Source organism: Xiphophorus maculatus, chromosome 5 (assembly GCF_002775205.1).
Source record: "Xiphophorus maculatus strain JP 163 A chromosome 5, X_maculatus-5.0-male, whole genome shotgun sequence".
Lineage (NCBI taxonomy): Eukaryota > Metazoa > Chordata > Actinopteri > Cyprinodontiformes > Poeciliidae > Xiphophorus > Xiphophorus maculatus.
Genome location: NC_036447.1, coordinates 28,687,211 through 28,711,009, shown reverse-complemented (window position 1 = coordinate 28,711,009; position 23,799 = coordinate 28,687,211). Strand labels below are relative to the sequence as shown.

The window sequence follows — 23,799 nt, the reverse complement described above, 5'->3', positions numbered from 1 at the left end:
AAATTATTTGTCAGCCCTCAAAACATTGCTACGTTTTGGGAATAACTGAAATTGTTGGAGAAGATTCTTGTCTGGTCATGCCCTGCCTTCTCTCAGCATGACTGAGGTCTGCCTTATTACGCAATGGCTAGAAGAATTTCTGTTTCAGTCTTTGTCATGGCTTTAGGTGTTGTTGCAACATTTTCCTGCTTTTCATCATTAAAATTCTACAACTCCAGCAGCTGACGCTGTATGAAAGTTTGAAGAAATAATGTGATTATAACTTCTGCTACTTAAATAACAAAGCATAATTTTGTATAGACTTACTGCTAGTAAAAGTGATCATGAACTATAGGCTTACAACCGCCTGACCAGGTGGTACACATTTACCAGACAACTAGATCTTAGTTGTAATGTCAGCAGTGCTCTCTTCACAGCTGACCAAAAAATGGAACGTGGAGTGTATGGGAGTTTGTGGGTTTCATACTTGTTATAAAACTCGTTATATACTCGTTATATACTTGTATATATACTTGTTATATAAACTAAGATACGGTTAGCGCTGCTCTAACACTGATTGGCTACGCACAGTGGAAGGTCCTTGAGGGCATTTTGATTAACATTACATCATGAATTATATGGACACTGCTGTGCTATAAGACATCCTTTTTGCCATCCCTGGGGAGAAACCTTCATGGTTTGTACTCTCAATCAGCTGTCAATCAGCCCAACACTCAGGAGCCAAAAACATAAAATGCCTTGAAATTTGACTGACGGTTGCGGTCCTCAGAGACTGAATGCTAAATACTCAACAACACAAGTCAACTTCAACATTAGATGAAATGAAGCACTGGCATCAGAAGACGGAAAAAAGAAAATGGATGAATAAATGAGGTTTTACAAATCTCAGACTCTGACTTCATTTGAGCAAAGCGGCAAGGACATAGTGGCAAGAAAATGTTCGTGTACTTTAGATATTTCAGATATTTAGACTTATTTCAACTCTATACTTTGTACTCACAAAGAGTCAGATCATGTTGGTACCAGAGTGCTCTTTCTTTTGATCAATTTTACAAACATAGTGTGAAGCCTGACTGTGATTCTTTGAACAGCTAATCTTTGTAGGGTTCTGAAAGATGAAATGTTATGAGTGTCAGAGTTGACTGTCTTTGCAGCATTGGTATAAATTTGAATCGGTTTGATTCAAAAGCTGGGTAGCTGCACATAGTTTATCAAAAGCTCTGCTTGTTAATGACAGATTGGTGTTACATTAAGCAGAATATAATATCCCACTTTTAAAGAAAGTGGAATATGATCTTGCTATATGGAAATACCCATATGACCCATGGCAAGGGTTGCTTCAATAAAAGGCTGCGTTTCCATGACAAATGTGTGTAAAGTTTTCCACTAAAGTAAAAAACACAAAACAAAACGCAATTTTGCAGTTGCTGTGTTTTAGTTGAACAAAAACATGCAATTAAAATCACACATGAATAAGCTTGTTCATGTGATACTTTATTAAAAACATGCCGCGCTGTCGTCCTCATACCACTTCCTATCGTCTTCGCCTTTTCTGCCATGGTTGTTTATCAAGTGACTCGTGATGCGAAAGAAGGGTTTTCATTGCAGTTTTGTGAAATGCACTAATTTTGATGCCTCCAAAAAAAGACCACACCTCATCCTAGCGCCAAAATTTTAATAAAAAAAACAAAAACAAGCCTTTAGTTAATAATTTCTGTGGAAAGATGAACCCTGCATGTTAGTTAAGAGATCTGCTTAACTTTCATTTTCACTTCTTGGCTGACAAGTTACAATACATTATAAAATAGTTAAGACATACCCCGCTAGATAAGTCCTGACTAGATGCAGAACAGATGCTGTGCAATAATATAAAGATTTTGGATCTACCTTTCATTAGCTCAAACATAAAATGACATGTATGGTCTAATATCAGCTTTTCATGGTGGCAGCATGGTGGACGTTTCTAAAAATGACACTCTTCTCTAATCCCATGCAAAGTTACACCCAGATCAGATCAAGAGTCAAGAGTTACTTGATTGCACTATAAAATGGCACTACGTACCTGGAAAATACATAGTAGTGCCCCTTTAAAAAGTTTGCTCAAAGTGTTTGTGTATGATCCTAACTTGTTTGTGCCTTTATGTATATTTTTAGCCTCCCGCACTAGATGACGGTACTGATTAGTACCACTGATTAGGTATTTAAGAGGTTCTAATAATCTGTGGAATAAATACCTTAGATGTGTGAGGGGGAAAAATGTGCGAATTATTTAAAAACATGTTCTTACTCAACTGAGGGAGAATCTTGGCTTGTATGTTACTATTTGTTAATTAAAGGTTCCGATTAAGACATGATTTAAAATCCATCAAAGCTTTGAGAGATTAGTTGTATAATTTACTTAGTTACATAGAGCTTAGGATGATGTTGCCTAAAGAAAAACACTTTAGGCCTTTTTAAAAAAAAAAAAAAAATCTGTAGGTGTGTTATCTTTTTTTTATATTCAGTTTATTCTTTTCATTGATTTGTGGGGTTTACCTGCATTAACTATGTGTGGCGCCACATAATATGACATGACGTCATTACTTTAGCAAACTTGCACACCTCCTAAGCAGAGGAGTAACTACATATCCGACACAGTAAGTAGCAACAATAGCGCTGAAGCTAAGCTGATTCAAAGCTAGTTGCCACTTACCACATCGGAAGAGGTTGAGGGGGAAGTAAAACACAAAGAGTTCCCAAAACATAAAGTGCAGCAACAGAAAATGTGTTTTAACTTGGTTATGTAATAGAATGTATCGGAGAGGTTATATTAATGATAAATCAGATAAATCCAAGAGTCAAGCACGAAACGGTGACAACAGAAGGTGTCACAATGCACCTTATCCAATGCCCAGTGGTTCTTAGTGTTTAAAGACAAACCAAAGGATCAACCAAAATAAAGAAAACTTGTATGGTGCAGAAAATTGTACTTTAGTTAAGACACGTTTTTAGATGAAAAATCCTTAAGTTTTACTTCCTGTGAGCTACCAAACCAGACTTGGCTCACACACATCCGCGTTTGACAATCACATAAACAAGCAGATATATAGTATAAAGACATGCAAACTATAGCAGTTACTGGAAACTTTTCAAACATTCTTCACAGAGAGATTTTTTTTCATACCTCCCTTTACTTTTCCTCACTCTTCTTTCACTTCATCGACCCTTCCTCTCCAGCGTTCCCCTGAAATGAAAGGAAAAGATATAATCTCAAGGCCAACTCATTAAAACCTACTTCCAATTAACTGTAAAGTCTATCACCTGAGGGAAGGTGGAGGAAATGGAAAAACAGGTAGTGAGTTTGAGCAGATATGTCGTTGTAGCTGATTAAGCATACGCTGTTTATAAGGCACCGAGTAGTTTGTGAAAAACTTTGAAGGGAGAGGACAATTAATAAGGGGCAGTTTATGAACAAGGTATTCCTTTAATGACTTGTCTTGATTTCAGCTGCCAATGTGGGATGATTAAGAGTGTGAATTCCTATAAGAGGCATCATAAGACTTCATTATCTTCATTTTGATACAAGTCGTTGTTGGAGGGAAACAAGCCAGCCACCAGAAACAGATGTGTTGTGCAGATGTAGCTTCCTACTGATGAGAAGTTCTTTCTGGATCTTTCTTTCTCTGCCTTGACCGTTAAAATTTAACTAGACCATTGGTACATTTTCTACAGCTGTCCACTAACATGTCACTTTTTAACGGCTTATGATTTGACTGTAAAATAACGTGACTGACTCATCTAAAGGGAAGTACAGAGGACTCTTGCTTTTATTCCTAAGGGACAGAACAGCTGAAATGACATGTAGGAAGGCAGAAAGAGACAACAAATTAGAGCTGTGAGAGACAGTCTCCACGATATATTGCACGAAATATTTGTGAAAAACTTGAGTCTTTCAGGGACTGGGCTTCACTTTGCTCATTGAAGCAAAGCACTCATTTCTGTATTGCTTATTGCCATGAATGTAAACATAAGCAATAAACACAAAGGCTAATGGGAATACAAGACTGAATACATGAACTGTGCTTTTTTTGTGGAAATGAAACCTTCAGAGAGAAACCCAGGAGTTTAAAATCCCAGTGACAGAAGGGAATGTTAACTCTGATTTCTCCTGACAGTCTTCTGTCCTGCTTGCCCCCTGGAGAGGTGGTGCGCTTATAACTGTGTGTGTGTGTGGTGCGCTTGTAGCTGCGCGGATGTGTGTGTGTGTGGAGAGGGGGGGGGGGGGGGGTGCGTGTCTGGGTTCACGCATGTTTGTCACTGTGTATGCTGGTTTGCGTGCGGACTCTGGTTGGTTCCCACTGACTCTGTGGGTCAGGGTCTAGAGCATATGTCCTGTATCTGGTTGGTAACGTGATACATAGCAGCAGAAATCCAGCTGATGTCCCTAGCCACAGAATGACAGCCCCCACTTACGTTTGTAGTCTGCTCAATAATTGATATAGAATGAATGTTAGTGTTGAATATTTGCTGTGTTGGGTCTGTAGCAGCTGTACAAACATAATATGAGATGAGTTGGGGAACCACTCTCAAGAAAATAGGCAAAACAAATTCAGTCTGTTGTCTCAAGAAGATATTTGTAAGAATAAAAAACCGGGATAAAAATGGTGATATTCTTGAGATCAACTAGAAATCCTGTCACATTCATACTTTAGCCAAAGACGTTTACCACCGTTCACAAATTCCTAATTAGTTAAATTGGTCACATGACCTCTGTGAGCAATTTCATCATTCAGATTTCATTTAGATGAATCTGAAAGTTTAGATTCATGTGGCATCTAAACTTTTTCCAGTGCTATAATTTGTTGACTCTTTCCTCATCTTTTCGGGTCGCAGTTTGGGTAACATTAAACCTTCTGGGTGCCCCCTTCTTCTCTCTTTCCTCTGTTCTTTCTTTCTCCATCTTTCTGTTTTTCATCTCTTTCCAGAATATCTGATTCTGCAGTAAATTGGCTTTTTTTCAGAAGCTCCTTGATTGACAACAAAAATACAAATAATAATTGGATAAAGTAATTTATGTGGAAAATGTTGCATTCAAAAAATAAATAACAAGAACTTATAAATGGTAAGTAAAGGAAATAGGACAAATTTGAAAAAGTAAACTAATATAACTATTAGATTGGGAAAAATTAGGGATTAAAGAATGATTATGGTGTTAAATTAAAACTGTTGAAATGGCAAAATTTTACTTTTGCACTGGAAAATCAAATAAGTTTGAAATGTTTTAAAATTTTGGGGTAAATGATGTGAGAGTATGAATCTATTCTCCCTTGCAGGATGCAAGGGAGGATATTGCACCGTCTCACATAACATGCTTGCTTGTGTTTTCCATTTTGAAGAGTTAAAAGGAAAAACGTGTCAGTGTGGCACTACATACTTACAGTCCGATGTCAGAGAAAAATTAATTATAAATTATAATTATAAAAATCAGCAAGTTCCTGTTTACTGCATATTCTTAAGCATCAACCGTGGGAGGTGATTACAAAACAAATATCACAAGTTCCATGGGTGCCTGCTGGATATTATCGGAGGGCACGCAGAAAACTATCACTGCACCTGACCCCCACATGCTGGTTTTGTGTGCCACACGTAATGTGCGTGGCACACACAACCAGCACAGATCTAACCCACACAAATATTCCACACAGTTCAACGCGTCGACTCTAAACCTAGCTTCCCCCTTAGCTCGACGCTCAGGAAGAGCGCAGCAGATGTCACGGCCGTTCAACGCAGAACCAATGGGGGGGATCCCATCAGCTTTTTAGTTCCTGAAACTAAAACAAACAAAAAAAAAAACTACCCCAAAAGCAAATGCAGGGTCAGGGCAACCCCATTAGATCTGAACACCAAGTTAAAAGTTTAGGCGGGATCTATTCAACTTCTATTAGTTCACTTATTCATTTTTAGCTAGCTGCAGTGTATCGTCACATTTATCTTATTAAGCTGCCAAATAAACAAAAGTAAGCAGACCAATAACATTTAGGCTTAGGACTAGCAAATACCCACGCCCACACACGGCAAAAAGACGTGGGCTAGCGACAGGATGTTTTGACACAAAAGACCATATTTATTTTTCACAATTGTGTTAATAGCAAAAGGTGGAAATAATAAAAAGTCCAGTATTTTCACATATATATATATATTTTTTACTCAAAGGAAAATCTCAGGGTACTCCCAGCGCATACAGCCATACAGCTGCAGGCGCTACTGACAAGTTAAATCCACAAGGAGACATCAGGTTTTTTCATGTAAACAAAGAAAAAGAGAAAATCTGTTCCCTCAATCTTAGTAATAGTAGTGAGAACATTTGTAAAGAAAATTTCAGGTAAAGTCTCAGCAATGCAATGAAGATGTATTATCCTATTTATCTTTTAATTTGTCTATCCAATTAAAGGATATCAATACTCTGACTTGATATGCAGAGTGGTGCTTTATAGTGACAGGGTTGGAGGAAAAGGAGCACACAAACACCTTCGGAAAGACACAAGTCCTTTACTGAAAGATGATGTCAGGAAGCCTGCAAGGCTAGAGTATGCTAAAAGCAAAACAAAAAGCCCTACCATTAAGTTTTAAAATTTACATAGAGTGAAAATCTCTATCTTAAGAAATGTGGCGTTCATTGTTTCCTCTAAATAGCTCTCTAAGAAAGAATACCTTTAAACGGTTGGATTTTAACAGGAGAATTTTTTTGCCAAATGCGTCTTTCTGCTCATAAATGACAATATTTATTTGAATTGAGGTGGTATCAAAATGAATGCAAGACTCCAGGAAATACTCCAAAGGCTTAAAAATCCACATTTCTCTTATTAAGTGACAGTAAATGAAAATGACACACAGTGGGAAAAATGGAGAGAAAAGACATTCTCCCTAAAAAAGAGAATCACTGTTTTTTTTCAAGTTAGCTATTTTGGCACAATTTAGCGCATTGCTAGTATTTAAAATTTCTTAGCGTTTTTCTGAAGATTCTTTTTCCTCCCACTAACATCTGACCATAGATGGTCGTAACGAATGACAATTGTTTTCGTGATCAAAGTCAAAGTACATGGAAAAACACAACGTGTTCTGACCTCACTGGGTCACAGCTCTCAGTTCTCCAGAACGACTCTGTAAATGACAGTTTCTCAGGAGCCCATTGGCCAATCTGAATGATTGACACATCCATTGAATCATCAGAGCCAACATGGGCAATTACAAAATCATCTCATAGCCAACATCATTCATTTATCTTATGGAAATTCAATTGCTGTTAAATGAGGGAATGTGGCATTGGAATATTCAACGCGGTATCCAGGAACCTAAAACAACGTCAGGATTCAAATCGTTGTGACGCAGAAACGATGGATTATGGGAACCCAGTGAAAATATCTACTCCAACATGGATTATAACCATAAAACAGCAAAGGTATGACTAAATTTATGCTTTTGGATACAGTGATACCTCGTAGTATTCACCTCCTTGAATGTTTCACCATTTTTACTGCTTTTAAAGGGCCTGTATTATGTTTTTTCCAGGCACCATGATCATTCATAATAATGCAGAATAAAATAGGTAGCAAATCAAACATAAACAGGATGAGATTATTGTGACATAATGTCCTTGCTCTAAATATGCTCTTAGACTGTGGAAAAGCAAACCACAGTCTAGTTCTTGAAGCCAGTTAAGAGCTGGCTTCAAAATAAGACAACAAAATTTGTCTTATTTCATGATGTGTTTTTCAATTATGTAATGCAATTTAAGCGCACTATCAAGTAACTATTTTAACTTGAGTTGTTGAAATAATTCTGTATATATCAAGCATGACTTAAGAGAAATTTTTCTTTTTAATTCAACGCCTTGAAATTTGGCATCTGTCTCCTTAAAAACTCCTGCTCTTTCTGAAACTCCGCCCTCACAAAGTCATCACAACATGGCTCCTCTATTAACCCTTTAACAACATTTTACCAGCATTTCACTGAGAAGGAGCTCACATACAAAGCTCCTTCTCTTTGTCTTTTAAACAGCTTTTAAACACTTGATTCAATAAAGAAAATCCATTTTAACAGCTTTTAATCTCTATTAATCTCTAAACAGATGTGGAACTGCACATCTGTTTAAGCAGATGTGCAGTTCCACATCTGCTTAAACATGTGCAGTTCCATCAAGTGTTTGGTAATTGCTGCTGGCTAGTCTGAAGGAGCTGAGTGTGGAAAATCGCTCTGTGAGGCGGAAGCTCAGTAGCTTGGAAACTGCAGAGCGTTGTCCTTGAAGGCGGAGCTAGCTGTTTTCAGGAATTTTGCGCTGAGTGGTTGCCATGGAGATAAAAGAAGTTCTCGACATTGCATAAAAAAAATTCCAAGCAACTCCAGGTATGTTTGTGAAGAGGGAATGACATTATAACATGACGTAAAGCTAAAAAAAGTTGATTCTACATAATACTGCTCCTTTAAAAACCAATTTGATGTACAAAATTTGGCGCTTTTTTTTAAACAAAAAAACCCACTTAAAAGTCAACCCCTTATCACTATTAAATACTGATAAAATGAAAATAACATTCATAAAATAAGTTTTTGCATTAAGTCGGTGTTTAATAGATGCCCATTTGTCTGTAATCACAGCATGGCGTCTGTGTGACTAAGTCAAATCCGGCCACAAATTGTCTATTGGATCGAGGTCTGGGCTTTGACTTGGCCCCTCAAGGACATCCAATTTGTTGTCTTCAAACTATTTCTGCGTAGCATTAGCTGTATACTTTGGCTTATTGTCTTGCTGGAAAATAAGTTTTAAACAACTGCATGTGAGTAGGAGCTCTCAGTTTTAATTGCCGACAGTTTCACAAGCCCAGGAGTCGCATTTGGAGGAGTTTTGTCAGCAGATTTCACAATCAGTGGCGATGTAAAATTATTCTAAGTTGAACAAACAAAACTTAATTTATGCAGGCCTTCTTGTTTCTCTGTTATTTTGTTTAACCTACACTCAGCTCCTTGAAGTTTAATCTCAAATTATGCTGAGTCCAAGGAGTCCCATAAAATAACAATTAATTTTGATTACCAATTTCATTAAAACATTTGCTGTAGTACTCCTAATTGCAGTTTTTCTATTTATTTCCAGTGGAAATTTACACAAGCACATTTTAACTCGCCTTCAAAAATGTAACTCGTCTGCTTAAGATGTTTCTATCTTATTGGCAAACAGTGGATGCCATTATTTTTATTTTCTTCCCCTCCTTATGGAGTTCCAATTGCATTATGCTAAATAAGTTAGATAATAACTTACCGCCTCACTCCAGAAAAGCACAAGATCCTCAATTTTCTTTATGCCTGAAGCCTTTCACCATTGTTTCATCAGACAGTAATGTTAAGACATCACACCATGGATGTGACAGATAGTTTATTGAGATGATGAAAGTTGGAGATCATCTGACCTCTGATGCTAATTAAAGATGAGATTTTTTTTCTCTTTGCCTCTTATAATCAATATTATTTACTGCACAGATTTCTAGCCACATAATTTTACTGTAGTGCATTGGTAATGATTGCACTCCAACCTTCAACTGTCTTTAGTCCCATCAGTCCATTTGCAGTACTCTCCTCCACTCCTGTCTCACAAAGAGCATCCTCTTTACCTGCGTTCAGTTCAACTGCACAACATACATGCTGATTGGTGGTGGAGGAACAACAAATAAATAAAACATCTGATATGCATATTAATATATTTTCCAATCCAATGCAGGTTCTGGCTTTTTTTTCTTTTTCTTTTTTGTATTTAAAAGCGGAATGTCTTTGGCACAAGACGAAAACTGCATACGCACCAAAGACAAAACATCCATATTTATATTCTAATCAGCCGTTTGTTCATTAAACTTAAAGTGCCTCTCTTATGTATGAGCAACAAGCAATTGATGAGTACAAATTATTTTGTCAGTGGTATAACAGACAATTAAAATGAGCAACTGATTAACCTGATTCTTATTGGCATAAATACATAAAATATGTGAGCAGTTGTAGCAAGCAGTCTGACAGACTTTTCACCAGAGCATCTTAATCTCTGAAACTGAAATTCTTAGGAGAATTTTAACTTTAATTTGAGTACAATATTAAAGTGATCAAAAAAAAGAGAGAAAAACATAAGTAGTAGTTGTTTTTAACCAAAAATTGCCCAGTGCCACTAGTAATTCTCATAGTTTAATTTTAGGACACATTTTTATGTGTATTCTTTATAACTTTCAGTTAGCAACTGTGTTGCGAAAATTTGATGTTGCAATCAGTGACTTCCTCTGCATCGCATCTGTGTGGCATATTTGTGTGGGTTAGATCTGTGCTGGTTGTGTGTGCCACGCACGTTATGCGTGGCACACACAACCAGCACGGGGAGGAAAGGTGCAGTGATAGTTTTCTGCGTGCGCTCCGATAATACCCAGCAGGCGCCCATGGAACTTGTGATATTTGTTTTGTAATTTAACATCACCTTCCACGGTTTTGCAAGGCGACATTAAGTCCGCCGTGCAGTTCTGTTGCTGCTTAAGAATATGCAGTAAACAGGAACTTGCTGATTTTTAGAAAGGTCAGATAATGTTTAAAACATTAAGGAAGTGTGAATATGCAAGTGAGCATTGATAAGGTCAGTATTTGTATACTGTGGTTTCATTAGACCTTTCATTAATTTTGGAATATTTTATTCAATGAAGAAGAAGAATAATAAACACAAATCTAGTCTCTGATTTACTTTACTCAGACTTATTTGAGAATAGTAGGATTTCACACTTGTTTTGTGATTGTTTTTGTAAGCAAAATCAATGATTTTGTGATTCTACTTTAGAAGCATTTGCAAGGAATTTTGCACATTATTTACACATTTATGTATGATAGTAAATGTTTTTTAGTAACTCTGAACTCCATGTTTCCACTGGCTAAAAATAAATATAATTGTAGAAGACTGTGTGCATCTAAGACAAACTTTTAACGATAATACAATAAGCCTGCTTCTCTTCGAGAGATGGATTGCATTGCATTCAGATATTTGTTGATATTCATAAGTCAGCAAACTATAAGGGTAATCTAAAACGTATAAAACAACTGGAACTTTTACCAAAAAAAAGACCTGGAAAGTGAGGAGTAAAGTTACTGAGGCAAAATAAATATCCAGAGATCACTGTTGGAGAACTGCAGCAATGTGACAATTTAATCACATTTGAGAAATTAGCAATAGCAGGTCTAATTTTAATACCTAACAGGTTAAGAGCTATATTTCAGGTTGAGCAGGACAGTTTTGTGGCCCTGTGGGTGGTAATGCCTCTAATCTTTCAGAAATTGCTTGTTGGCTCATTTCCTTCCGTACCGTGAAGTGTTGAATGCACTGCCATTAAATTTACAGTCTTCCTACATAAAAATAAGAATATAAATTCAAAGTTTTCATATTTTCTGAATATAACGAATATTAAGACCTAATGACGTTCCCCTCAGCCTGAGCTGTACTTTGTGTTTCATGCCAATTAGCAAATGTTAGAGTTACAGAAGAAGTAAAAAGGCCTGGTCAGTGTGAACAAATGGATGTTTGGTTTTAGCATTCAGCTCAAGGCTGTGTTCTACTGCGGCATTGCAGAGACAATAGCACAGCATACATCACAGAAAATAGTAAGAAACATAAATAAATCAACTTGATGAACCTAATATTACCCTGTCATATCATGAACTGAGAAAGACCGTTAGGTATTAAATGATAATAAATGAACGTTTAGGTCCAGCACCGACGTTCTAAGACAGCAACCTCTGCACATCTATGTAGTATACACAGGAGCAACTTCTCTCAAACATACTTCCAGTTAAAATACTTTAATCAACAAACTCAGTAAGCTAGTAAACATCAACTAAACGTGTGAATGTGTGTGAATGACTGAATGTAGTGTCGTGAAATGCTTTGGGGTCCTCTCAGCTTATACAAGTAGAGGCCATTTACCATTTAAACTCTGAAGTAAAAAAAGAATATTGAAAATGAATGACCTACCAAAAAGTATATACAAATATATTCAGTCCCATTACAGAATATATATTCCTATTCTACCCCTTACAGTTCCACATTGGGGAAATTCAGGTGTTGCAGCAGCAAAGTGACAGGTCAGCTAAAAGTATTAAAATACATATTCAAATATATATATCAAAATGAAGAATATTCTTTACAGTAAGGGCAAAATTACAACATAATATACAGGGCAGTTATCAAAAATAGCAAACCGTGATCCAAAGGAATGTGCAACTGAGTGGAATTTCTTTTTTTAAATTGACAAAATGTGTGTGTAATTGTGCATTTTAAAAACAGACTATTTACAATACATGAAAACAGATGTACAAATACCAGCACAAGTGTTGAATGAATGAGTAAAATTATGTTAATAACTGCATTTCGCAGTTCCCCACTCCGGCTTCCCCACGCTCCTTCTCCCGATCGGGAAACCCCTCGTTCAGTGTCTTGCCAACTTTTGCTCACTTTGACAGGATAAATGTTCCCTGATTTCAAAGCTGGCTGAAGTGGTGCTTGTAATTCCAGTTACAGTGGGGAGCAGAGCGGAGATTCAGCCTCAAAATTGTACAAGTGTCAAGTCGAGGCCCAACAGATTTACTTTCACAAGAGGAGCATTACAGTTTTTGCCATGACACTCCACTTTATATATGTCTGAAACTTTATTAGCAGTTGTTTTGGGTTTATTTCAAATGTAATGGGCAAGAAAGGGAGAAAGATGGGGAAAAGATTTAAAGAGAAAGAAGGAGATGTTGGAGAATCATAGAAAGAACACAAGTTCTTGATGTCTGTCTCTCCACCTGGAAAAAGAGAAGAAAACAAAATCGAGAAACCACAACAAGAAGCATGCATATTTAATAACAGTTATAACATCACTGGGAAGATGTATTTAGTGGGAACCGCAGTCCAACTGAAAGTGTATCTGACAAACACCTGAGTCCAAATATGATTATGATAAGTGGGATTTGCATTACTCCATTAAGCCCTCCTGTTATGTCTTGAGGCCTGTCACTGTCGCAGAAGACATGCCTGTGTGGAAAATACAGTTTTCGTTGTAGGAGCTTTTAACAGCTAGTGTGTATTATTTGCCTTAATAATTAAACATCTCACGGATACTTAAAATAGCCGTGTCCGTTTCTCAGTTCAACAACCTTCACACCAAAGACTGTTCATAACATGAACACCCAGAGTAAAATATTTGATGAAAGGGCTGTGGCTTGTTAAAGTTCATATTTAGCATCTCATATCTGCTGAGTGTGTGTGTCTCAGAAACGTTGAGTGTCATTGCCTCTAGTTTGTTTCTATTACCATATGTGAAACTGAGTAGTCTTTGTTGGGCCATCTGTATTTGTTGGCTCACACATTTGGCAAGTCGAAATCAAACAACGAGTGGGCGCTTCAGGACTTGAGCAGACTTCCAGGCTGTTATCTTAGTTTTCCATTCCAACTGTCTGTGGGGGTCCTCACAGTTTGCTCAACTCTCATAGGCCCGCGCGAAACAGTCCTCTGTGTCTTGCACACACCTACTCATATGCCGTCTGTTTCCGTGTACCATAATACATCAAGGTGTTTCAGAAGCCGAGATCTCCATGGTAACTGGTTGCAATGTTTGTCTTTGTTCGTGATCAATGTTTCAGAGGCTTCGGGAGTCTCTGGAGCCTTGTGCGCATGTGTTTGTTGTTCACTTGCGATGACAGTAGCGAGTCTGAGGATGTGGTGTAGCTCTGAGGCATCCACACAGGGAACCGCAGCACAACAGGGAGAATCCTGGGAGAGCCATGGAGTGAGTGGCAAGATGAAGAGAGAGGAAGTTGTCAAAGGAGAAATTGTCCTGAGAAACACCTTTAATAAACCACTTACTGGCGGCGTTATGACTAGAGCAGTGAGAATCAGTTTGGAATGAGAGACTTGGCCATGTGAAAACGTTAATAAACACAAAGGTGATCCATCCAAATATTAATGTAATCCTATTTCATGGTTATGCTGCCCACATCCCCACAATGATGCAGTCGACATCAATCAATTAAAATATTACTGAAAAGTTCATTCATTTTGGTAATTGAATTCACTTTGCGAAACACATTAGGTAGATTAATTACACACAGACTGATGTTTTCAAGTTGTCATTTCTGTTAATGATTTTCAGTTTACAGCAAATAAAAACACAAGTTTTAAAATTAGGATATTACATCAAATAGATAATAAAATACATGTCTCAATGCAGAAATGCGGGATTAATAAAAATAAAATAGCTGCTTTAATATTAGTTTTAAAGGTACTCTTAATCTGACAGATGTGCCTCATTGCAATGGATATTCTAACATACTGACTATCAAAGGTTATTAAAGCTCAAAGTTAGTCGTCTTAATTTCTTTATTCATGCTTGAACAATAAACAAGCCTCCAGTCACTAGGTGGCAGCAGTGCTCATTGACAAGGCTGCCTGTTCAACCCAGTAGAATTAGATTTTCAGACCCTTCTAGCAACATTTTTTCTTCAGAAAAGCAACCAGCAACAAATCTATCAAGTTTTATTTATTGGAGATTTGTGCGACAAAATGCAAAAATGTAAATCAGGCGATGGCGTAAATTAGCACCTTTTAGGACAGCCAATAGCCACTTTTCTTGCTGTATCTTAAAATAACCTTGTGTCCCTTTTTGAAATGGAAAAAGCTGATGAAACTATCAAGTAGCCAATGTTAATAGTTTACAAATGTTTTTGAATGTTACTGTTTAATATAAACACATCTCTTTTTTCTGAATCACACAGACTGAACAGTCCTCATTAAATATTACAAATTCAAATAATAAACTGCTTATGGAAATTGCTTTAAGACTTAGAACAATCAAATGAGCGGCGTCAGCTTAAAATGAAGTTGTTGCAGCTTGTTTCATTTATCCGTTTCACACTAAAGGAGTGTGACGATGAAAGGTATTTGTCAGTTTCCAATTCCATCCATCCATCCATCCATCCATCCATCTTCTTCCGCTTATCCGAGGTCGGGTCGCGGGGGTAGCAGCTTCAGAAGGGAGGCCCAGACTTCCCTCTCCCCAGCCACTTCTTCTAGCTCCTCCGGGGGAATCCCGAGGCGTTCCCAGGCCAGCCGAGAGACATAGTCCCTCCAGCGTGTCCTGGGTCTTCCCCGGGGCCTCCTCCCGGTGGGACGTGCCCGGAACACCTCACCAGGGAGGCGTCCAGGAGGCATCCTGACCAGATGCCCGAGCCACCTCAACTGGCTCCTCTCGATGTGAAGGAGCAGCGGCTCTACTCTGAGTCCCTCCCGGATGACTGAGCTTCTCACCCTATCTCTAAGGGAGAGCCCAGCCACCCTACGGAGAAAACCCATTTCGGCCGCTTGTATCCGCGATCTCGTTCTTTCGGTCATGACCCAAAGCTCATGACCATAGATGAGGGTGGGAACGTAGATCGACCGGTAAATCGAGAGCTTCGCTTTTTGGCTCAGCTCTCTCTTCACCACGACGGACCGGTACAGCGCCCGCTTGACAGCAGACGCTGCGCCAATCCGCCTGTCGATCTCCCGCTCCCTTCTTCCCCCATTCGTGAACAAGATCCCGAGATACTTAAACTCCTCCACTTGGGGCAGGACACCCCCCCTGACCCGGAGAAGGCACTCTACCCTTTTCCGGCTCAAGACCATGGCCTCGGATTTGGAGGCACTGATCCCCATCCCGGCCGCTTCACACTCGGCTGCGAACCGCTCCAGCGAGAGCTGCAGATCACGATCTGATGAAGCCAAAAGGACCACATCGTCTGCGAAAAGCAGAGATGAGATCCTAAGGCCACCAAATCGGACCCCCTCAACACCTTGGCTGCGCCTAGAAATTCTGTCCATGAAAGTGATGAACAGAATCGGTGACAAAGGGCAGCCCTGGCGGAGTCCAACTCTCACCGGAAACGAGCCCGACTTACTGCCGGCAATGCGGACCAGACTCTGACACCGGTCATACAGGGACCTGACAGCCCGTATCAAAGGGCCCGGTACCCCATACTCCCGGAGAACCCCCCACAGGGCTCCCCGAGGGACACGGTCGAACGCCTTCTCCAAGTCCACAAAACACATGTAGACTGGTTGGGCGAACTCCCATGCACCCTCCAGGACCCTGCCGAGGGTGTAGAGCTGGTCCAGTGTTCCACGACCAGGACGAAAACCACACTGCTCTTCCTGGATCCGAGGTTCGACTATCCGACGGACCCTCCTCTCCAGGACCCCTGAATAGACCTTGCCAGGGAGGCTTAAGAGTGTGACCCCTCTATAATTGGAGCACACCCTCCGGTCCCCCTTTTTGAACAGGGGGACCACCACCCCAGTCTGCCAATCCAGGGGAACTGCCCCCGATGTCCATGCGACATTGCAGAGTCGCGTCAACCAACACAACCCCACAACATCCAGAGCCTTAAGGAACTCCGGGCGGATCTCATCCACCCCCGGGGCCCTGCCACCGAGGAGCTTTTTAACCACCTCGGTGACCTCGTCCCCAGAGATTGGAGAGCCCAACCCAGAGTCCCCAGGCTCCGCTTCCTCAGTGGAAGGCATGTTGGTGGGATTGAGGAGGTCTTCGAAGTACTCCGCCCACCGGCCCACAACGTCCCGAGTAGAGGTCAGCAGCACACCATCCCCACTATAAACAGTGTTGGTGCTGCACCGCTTCCCCCCCCTGAGACGCCGGATGGTGGACCAGAATCGCCTCGAAGCCGTATGGAAGTCTTTCTCCATGGCCTCTCCAAACTCCTCCCACGCCCGAGTTTTTGCCTCAGCAACCGCCCGAGCCGCATGCCGCTTCGCCCGCCGGTACCCATCAGCTGCTTCCGGAGTCCCACAGGCCAAAAAGGCCCGATAGGACTCCTTCTTCAGCCTGACGGCATCCCTCACCGAAGGTGTCCACCAGCGGGTTCGAGGGTTGCCGCCGCGACAGGCACCGACAACCTTGCGGCCACAGCTCCGATCGGCCGCCTCGACGATGGAGGCACGGAACACGGTCCACTCGGACTCCATGTCCCCCACCTCCCCCGGGACGTGTTCGAAGTTTTGCCGGAGATGGGAGTTAAAGCTCCGTCTCACAGGGGATTCCGCCAGACGTTCCCAGCAGACCCTCACAACACGTTTGGGCCTGCCAGGTCTGACCGGCTTTCGCCCCCACCACCGGAGCCAACTCACCACCAGGCAGTGGTCAGTGGACAGCTCCGCACCTCTCTTCACCCGAGTGTCCAAGACATACGGCCGCAGATCCGATGAAACGATGACAAAGTCGATCATCGAACTGCGGCCTAGGGTGTCCTGGTGCCAAGTGCACATATGGACACCCTTATGCTTGAACATGGTGTTCGTTATGGACAATCCATGGCGAGCACAGAAGTCCAGCAACAGAACACCGCTCGAGTTCAGGTCGGGCGGGCCGTTCCTCCCAACCACGCCCCTCCAGGTCTCACTGTCATTGCCCACGTGAGCGTTGAAGTCCCCCAGCAGAACAAGGGAGTCCCCAGGAGGAGCACCCTCCAGTACCCCCTCTAAGGACTCCAAAAAGGGTGGGTAATCTGAACTGTCGTTCGGCCCGTAAGCACAAACGACAGTCAGAACCCGTCCCCCCACCCGTAGGCGGAGGGATGCTACCCTCTCGTTCACCGGGGTAAACCCCAACGTACAGGCGCCGAGATGGGGAGCAACAAGTATGCCCACTCCTGCCCGACGCCTCTCACCTTGGGCAACTCCAGAGTGGAAGTATGTCCAGCCCCTCTCAAGGAGACTGGTTCCAGAACCAGAGCCGTGCGTCGAGGTGAGACCGACTATTTCTAGCCGGAACCTCTCGACCTCACGCACTAGCTCCGGCTCCTTCCCCACCAGAGAGGTGACATTCCACGTCCCAAGAGCCAGTTTCTGCAACCGAGGATCGGACCGCCAGGGTCCCCTCCCTCTGCTGCCACCCATCCCACACTGCACCCGACCCCTTTGGCCCCTCCCACGGGTGGTGGGCCCATGGGAGGGGGGGCCCATGTTTCCTCTTCGGGCTGAGCCCGGCCGGGCTCCATGGGTAAAAGCCCGGCCACCAGACGCTCGCCATCGTGCCCCCCCTCCAGGCCTGGCTCCAGAGTGGGGCCCCGGTGACCCGCGTCCGGGCGAGGGAACACCAAGTCCAAAGTTCTTGTCCATCATAAGGGGTCTTCGGGCTGCTCTTTGTCTGGTCCCTCACCTAGGACCTGTCTGCCTTGGGTGACCCTACCAGGGGCATGAAGCCCCAGACAGCATAGCTCCTAGGATCATTGGGACACTCAAACCCCTCCACCACGATAAGGTGGCAGCCCATGGAGGAGAGTTTCCAATTCAACAAGTAATTGTTGTTCAACAAGTAACTTGTTGAGTTTCCAATTCAACAAGTAAAATTGTCAATAAGTTAAAAAATGTGCAGCAGGTTTTCTGATAGCGTTGCTGGTTGTGAATCGAGCAGAAAACGAAAGGATTGGATCTTCTGTTGCTCATCAAGCCACTAGTCTTGTTTTTGTAAACTCAAGGGCATCAAAGAGCGTAGAGTGAGTCCTGATGCTTTTAATGAGCAGAGAATTTTTCAATACATGACTGAACAGTCAGAAATGAGGAATAAAAGACAATTTTGATCAAAAGCAATTAACTTATGCATTACTGCTTTTGTTGTTTGTGTTTTTAAAGGGTAGAAGTAAGGTTGTTAGTTAGAGTAAACAGTCCAGATTTGTTTTAATGTTCGCAGTAGGTCAGAATTGAATAACCGTTATGTTTAATCTAGAGTAGGCGATTCCCCTTTTTCTGTTTTGGCTCAAATGGGGAAATGTGACTATTATACTGTGCAGCAAAATGTGTCCAATTTATCTGCTCGTTTAAATCAAATGTCTAGAATTTTATAACGCCTATTAAACCCCCACGCCTAAAAATGCTGTCAATAATGGGACTGCTCAGTCACTTATACCAACGCTTTAGTTCTGCCGTCTACATCCGATCCAGACATCATTCACCAGATGTGGCTGAGTTTCCCAAAGATACTCTAATGGAAGTGCTGAGAAAGTTTATTTCATTATGAGACATGAGCCACTGCTTTTTGTAGTTGTTGGGAAAATAACGTTTCCAACATCTGAATTATGCAAGGAGATTATTGGGATGTTTTTTGGAAAGAAATGACAAAAAAAAAGCCTACCCCTGTTTTAATTTCAAATTAATATTTATGCTGCTGTGATGCGGGTTGAGCTTTTGGAGCTGCTTTGAGTCCTAGGACATGCTGTCAGCTTTCAAGCCACCTGCTCATTGTTATACACAGTTATGGCCAAAAAAATCATCCATATAGAAAATGAAAAAAATCTGGATTAAGGTTTGCAAATTGGTTCACAAGACAGGAGAACACTTTTTGGAAGGCAACTACAAATAGGTTTCAGTTTAAAAGACTTGCCACATGATTACAACAAATTCTCTGGACTTTTGTTGCATATCATCCACTTTTTCCCTAATTTAATTTCCATAACTTTTACATTTTATTCTGGAGGTCCCTGGGGAGGAAAAACTATTTCAGAAACAAGACATTGTCAGAGTTATTGGACTTAAAAGAAAGTATCATGCAAAGCTTTACAGTTATGCTAAACCAACCTTAGGAACAACAACATTTTCTTTGTTTTTTTTCTCACAGATAAACTGGTTTGTTCCTCTCACAGTTGTGCTGATGAATTCTTGCTGATATTCAGCGTATCGCTGCTGCTGCTGCTGCTGCTGCTGCTGCTGTTGCTGCTGCTGTTGCTGCTAACATCATAATTCAACCCATGCGGGTTGTCTGGCACATTATTCTCCGTCACAGTGTAATAAATTAATTGCACGTTTTATTTCAAACTCAAAGAAGGGATTTGTTAAAATTCTCTGTAATGAGACAATAAGTCTCATGTAAAATTAATCACCTTAGCTCGACGGTAATTAAAATTGCACCAGAAGTCGTCGGAAGTTCCGTTTCCTCTCGTTTGAGTGGAAGCTAATTGTGCTTCATTTTGCGGGACGGAGAAACGGAAAGTTGTTCTGTCGGGTGCCTTTTAAACATTTTTACACACCGCATTTCCATACACACTTAACCACTGTGCACTCAGCTAGCAAATGCCATTAGTTCAGGAACCATGTTCTCTTACCCATTAGAGGTTTGTGATGGGCCTCAGCTCAGTTCCCCGTTTCAACTTCCTGCAGTGCAAGTCGAAACAGATTTCCTGTGCTAATGCTGAGTGAGATGTTAAGTCAAATGTAAAAACAAAATAATAAAATAAACAAGAAAATGAAAAGATCAGACGAGGCAGAGAGAAGCCACTCCAAACCACACACACCTAGTAAGTAGGTGTGTGCCCAAATGTTGGCAAATCTTTGTCTATTGACCCTTTGCAACACTTAATCATTTCAGGCACCATGATGGACATCGGAAGTGAGGGACGGGAGTATTGAACTGATCGACTGAAACTGTTTTCCCAAGTTGTTTATTCATGGCTTCTACTTGTTCGAGTCGAGCTAATTTGTCTGTGAACGTAACACACCCGGTCGGAGCTCAAGGCGATATTTACAAAAGTTGGAAACAGCTAGCTTAGAAACTGACTCGTACCTTCTTCCTCCTGAAGTCTTGATCAAATTCCTGACTTTGCCTGAATTCACACCACATGATTTATGTCACTATGTCATAAAAATCATTTCCTCTTAACCAGGAGAAACCTTAAAAACAAACAAAAGACGAGATGCTAACCAGTTTTTTCCCCACATGCTAGGCTACATGATGTGGAGGCATTGTCTCCATGGTTACCAATGGTTAGAAGCATACCTTCTCCATAATGCGATATTTGATATGTTTCTGGTCATACTTATAAAATATATTAATGTTAATCTTGCCTTCTAAAAGGTGTTGTCTGCTAATCCACGATTTCACCGAGGACTTTGAGTCATTATTATTGACGGCTGCTATTTATTGCCGCATCATTAAAAGTTAAACAATAAAATAAGCTTAGTTTGCGTCCTTTGTGCTGCTGACAGTGCAGCACCCTATGACCATTTTTATTGTGAAATTAGCTAAATAGAAGCGATATTAGACTACAGATATCAGTTTTTAGACTAGTTTGAAAGGAGCACATTGGTTGTTTTGAGTCCTGGAGAGCGTGACGTCACGCGTAAAGGGTCAATATTCTGCTAATGTTGAAAGAACATTAGCAATTACCTTGTTTCCATTAAATAAGAAGTGAAGTGATGTGAATAAGCTTTACGCGATAAGTCATTGAAAATCATGAGCGACGGTTATAAACAGTTACATGGTTTATATTCATAATTCATCCATGATGCCAGCACTCATCATCGATCAGCCAATCAAAGGAGACATCGGCGTCTTATTCATGCGTTGGCGCGACAAGGCCCGCCTACTTTGGAGCGGCTATGTATGCAGCGTTTTGGGGAAATTATAATTGGCCATTTTACTGAAGAGCTATGGATTCAATATGTTTGAATGAGACGCAACGTTTTATGAACTGTGTGATGCTGTGAGAGCTCTGGTGGAGCGTGAAAAAACAAACCATCATCCTCCTACTTCTTCCTGATTTAAAAAAAAAATATATATATATATATATATATATTTGGTCAATCTATCCGCCAAATTCTTATATTTTTTTTGTGTTGTATTTATATTTACTTATATTCTTATATTCTATATTCTTATTCCTTGTTTCTTGCATAATTTAAGGTTTTTCTTGCATAATTTAAGGTTTTGGTTACTCACATTTAGTGTGTACCTTAGTATTTAATTTGTATTTCTGTATTCTTTTGCACTTTTGCTTACTGTGTGTTATCTTTGTTTTTTGCCTGGGAGCTGCTGGTAACTTCAATTTCCTGAGGGAGTCTTCCCAAGGGATCAATAAAGTACAAGTCTAAGTCTATATATACTGTATATACAGTATATATATATGAATATATACAGTATATATCCTGCATATATATATATATATATAATTTTTTATCTTTTACTTTTCTGTGTTTTCCCACAACCTGCGTGTTCTGTCTGATATAAGATCTCTGACGCAGGACGTTTCTCAGATGTCTCAATATGTTCTCAGTGTGTCATGGGACTCTGCTCCTCGCTGCATTGCTTTAATTACTTTATTTTCCCTCATCCCTTTCTCCTTCACTCCATCACCCCGAGCTGCTCCTCATTCCTTTTAATTAATCCACACAGACTTAGGCACCCTTCCCCCTGCTGTGGTTGTGTATACACACATACACCCACGCACACGCACAACCAACTCCGTGCAGACACACACTTGACGGCTCCCTTTAGACGAGCACAGCTACGAATGATCTTGCTTCGTCTCGAAAGTTCTGGTGGAAACAGATGCCTGATGGTTGGATGTTTTTTGATTTTTTTTGTCTGATTTTTTTTTTTTTCTTTTCTGCAGGGCTCCAATGGAAGCATGCACCTCATGGAGACGGAGTTCTCCAAAACTCTGGGAGAAATGGTGACCCTTCACCTCCACCACCAGAAGAGCATCCCAGCCTTCCTCTCTGCCGTGACGCTGGACCTGTTCAGCCGACAGACCACCTTCTGAAGAGTGTCGCCTCTTAAATGGAAAAGTATAAAATTTGATGATTTTTTTCTTAAAATGGCTATGTGGCTATCATAGCTTTAAAATATGTATTGTGTGGAAATTGATGTAATGTGAATTTGAAAGTTTTTGTTTCTTTTAATGTCTTTTTTTTCTTCTTCTATTTTCTCCCAAAACTCGATAGACAAAATTTCATGTTAAAGTTTTCTGCCCTGTCGGCCATTAAAATTGTCTCAATAAACTTTGGAAATAAAATGAATCTCTTATTGAAGTAACACAGTCTCACACTGAAAATCCAGTAGTAGGCACAATTACTATGAAGATTTCTTTGTAATGAATAAAACAAAAAAAAATATGATTTTGTTTCTACTTGACTTTATTGATTAGGAGCTTCAGATTAGCATACTATGACTATTGATGTTTCAGTATGCCAATAACCGCAACTACCCTCTCATCATATTTCAAATTCAAGCTGCTGTTTGATCATAATATATGTGTGGGTGTGTGTGTGTGTGTGTTAAATCTGCCAAATTCTAGTTTCACTGTATTTAATTAGAGCAGGCAGCTCCATGTGTTCAGGCTGGGAGTGTTTGTGTGGTTCTATTGTCTCCAAAGCAGCGGTATGCCCGTCGATTTCGGTAAGCTGCTTATTTCTTTTTTTTTTTTTTTTGCCTCGTCTCTTTCATTACTGTTCTCGACTGTTAAAAATATATGAAAACAATTATGATGCCAAATCATCACAGGACATGTGAAGTCAGAACGGGGTGGAGTGTGGGGGGGATGAAATACATGTTAAAGTGTTAAATTTACTTTTTTTTTAAATAAAATAAAATGCAAAAGCTTAAGATAGAGTACAGAGTTGAGTCACTTATCTTGCTGCCACTCGAGCGCCATGTTGTCTGATTTAAAGTGTTTTATATGTCTAAAGCAGCAGGTTGACTTGCTTCGTCTTCCCTTGTTGTATTCGGACACCTTCCTATTCCTCCATCCGGTTTTCCTTCGACAGCTTAACGTGTCTTAAGAGACGGATCTTTTGGAGCTTTTTCCCTGTTTCTCACATGGGTCACACCAACTCGCGTGCGCTTTTACAAATTATTTTAGTTTTTTTTTTAGTGTTTTAGTTTTTAGGGTGTGTGTGGGAACTGACGGTATGGCGAAACAACCCTCGGCTTCCCTGCCGTCCGACCGTGACAT

At 40.6% G+C, this 23,799-nt stretch overlaps 1 protein-coding gene across 1 annotated transcript in view; it reads left to right on the top strand.

The window, feature by feature from the left end:
• The window catches only part of mad1l1 (mitotic arrest deficient 1 like 1), a 50,483-nt gene extending 27,623 nt beyond the window's left edge, over positions 1 to 22,860 (top strand). Inside the window, exon 18 of the mRNA XM_023334417.1 lies at positions 22,459 to 22,860. Within this exon, the coding sequence (XP_023190185.1) occupies positions 22,459 to 22,608 (150 nt within the window). The 3' untranslated portion in view covers positions 22,609 to 22,860. The remainder of the gene's footprint in view (positions 1 to 22,458) is intronic.
• The last annotated feature ends 939 nt before the right edge of the window (positions 22,861 to 23,799 follow it).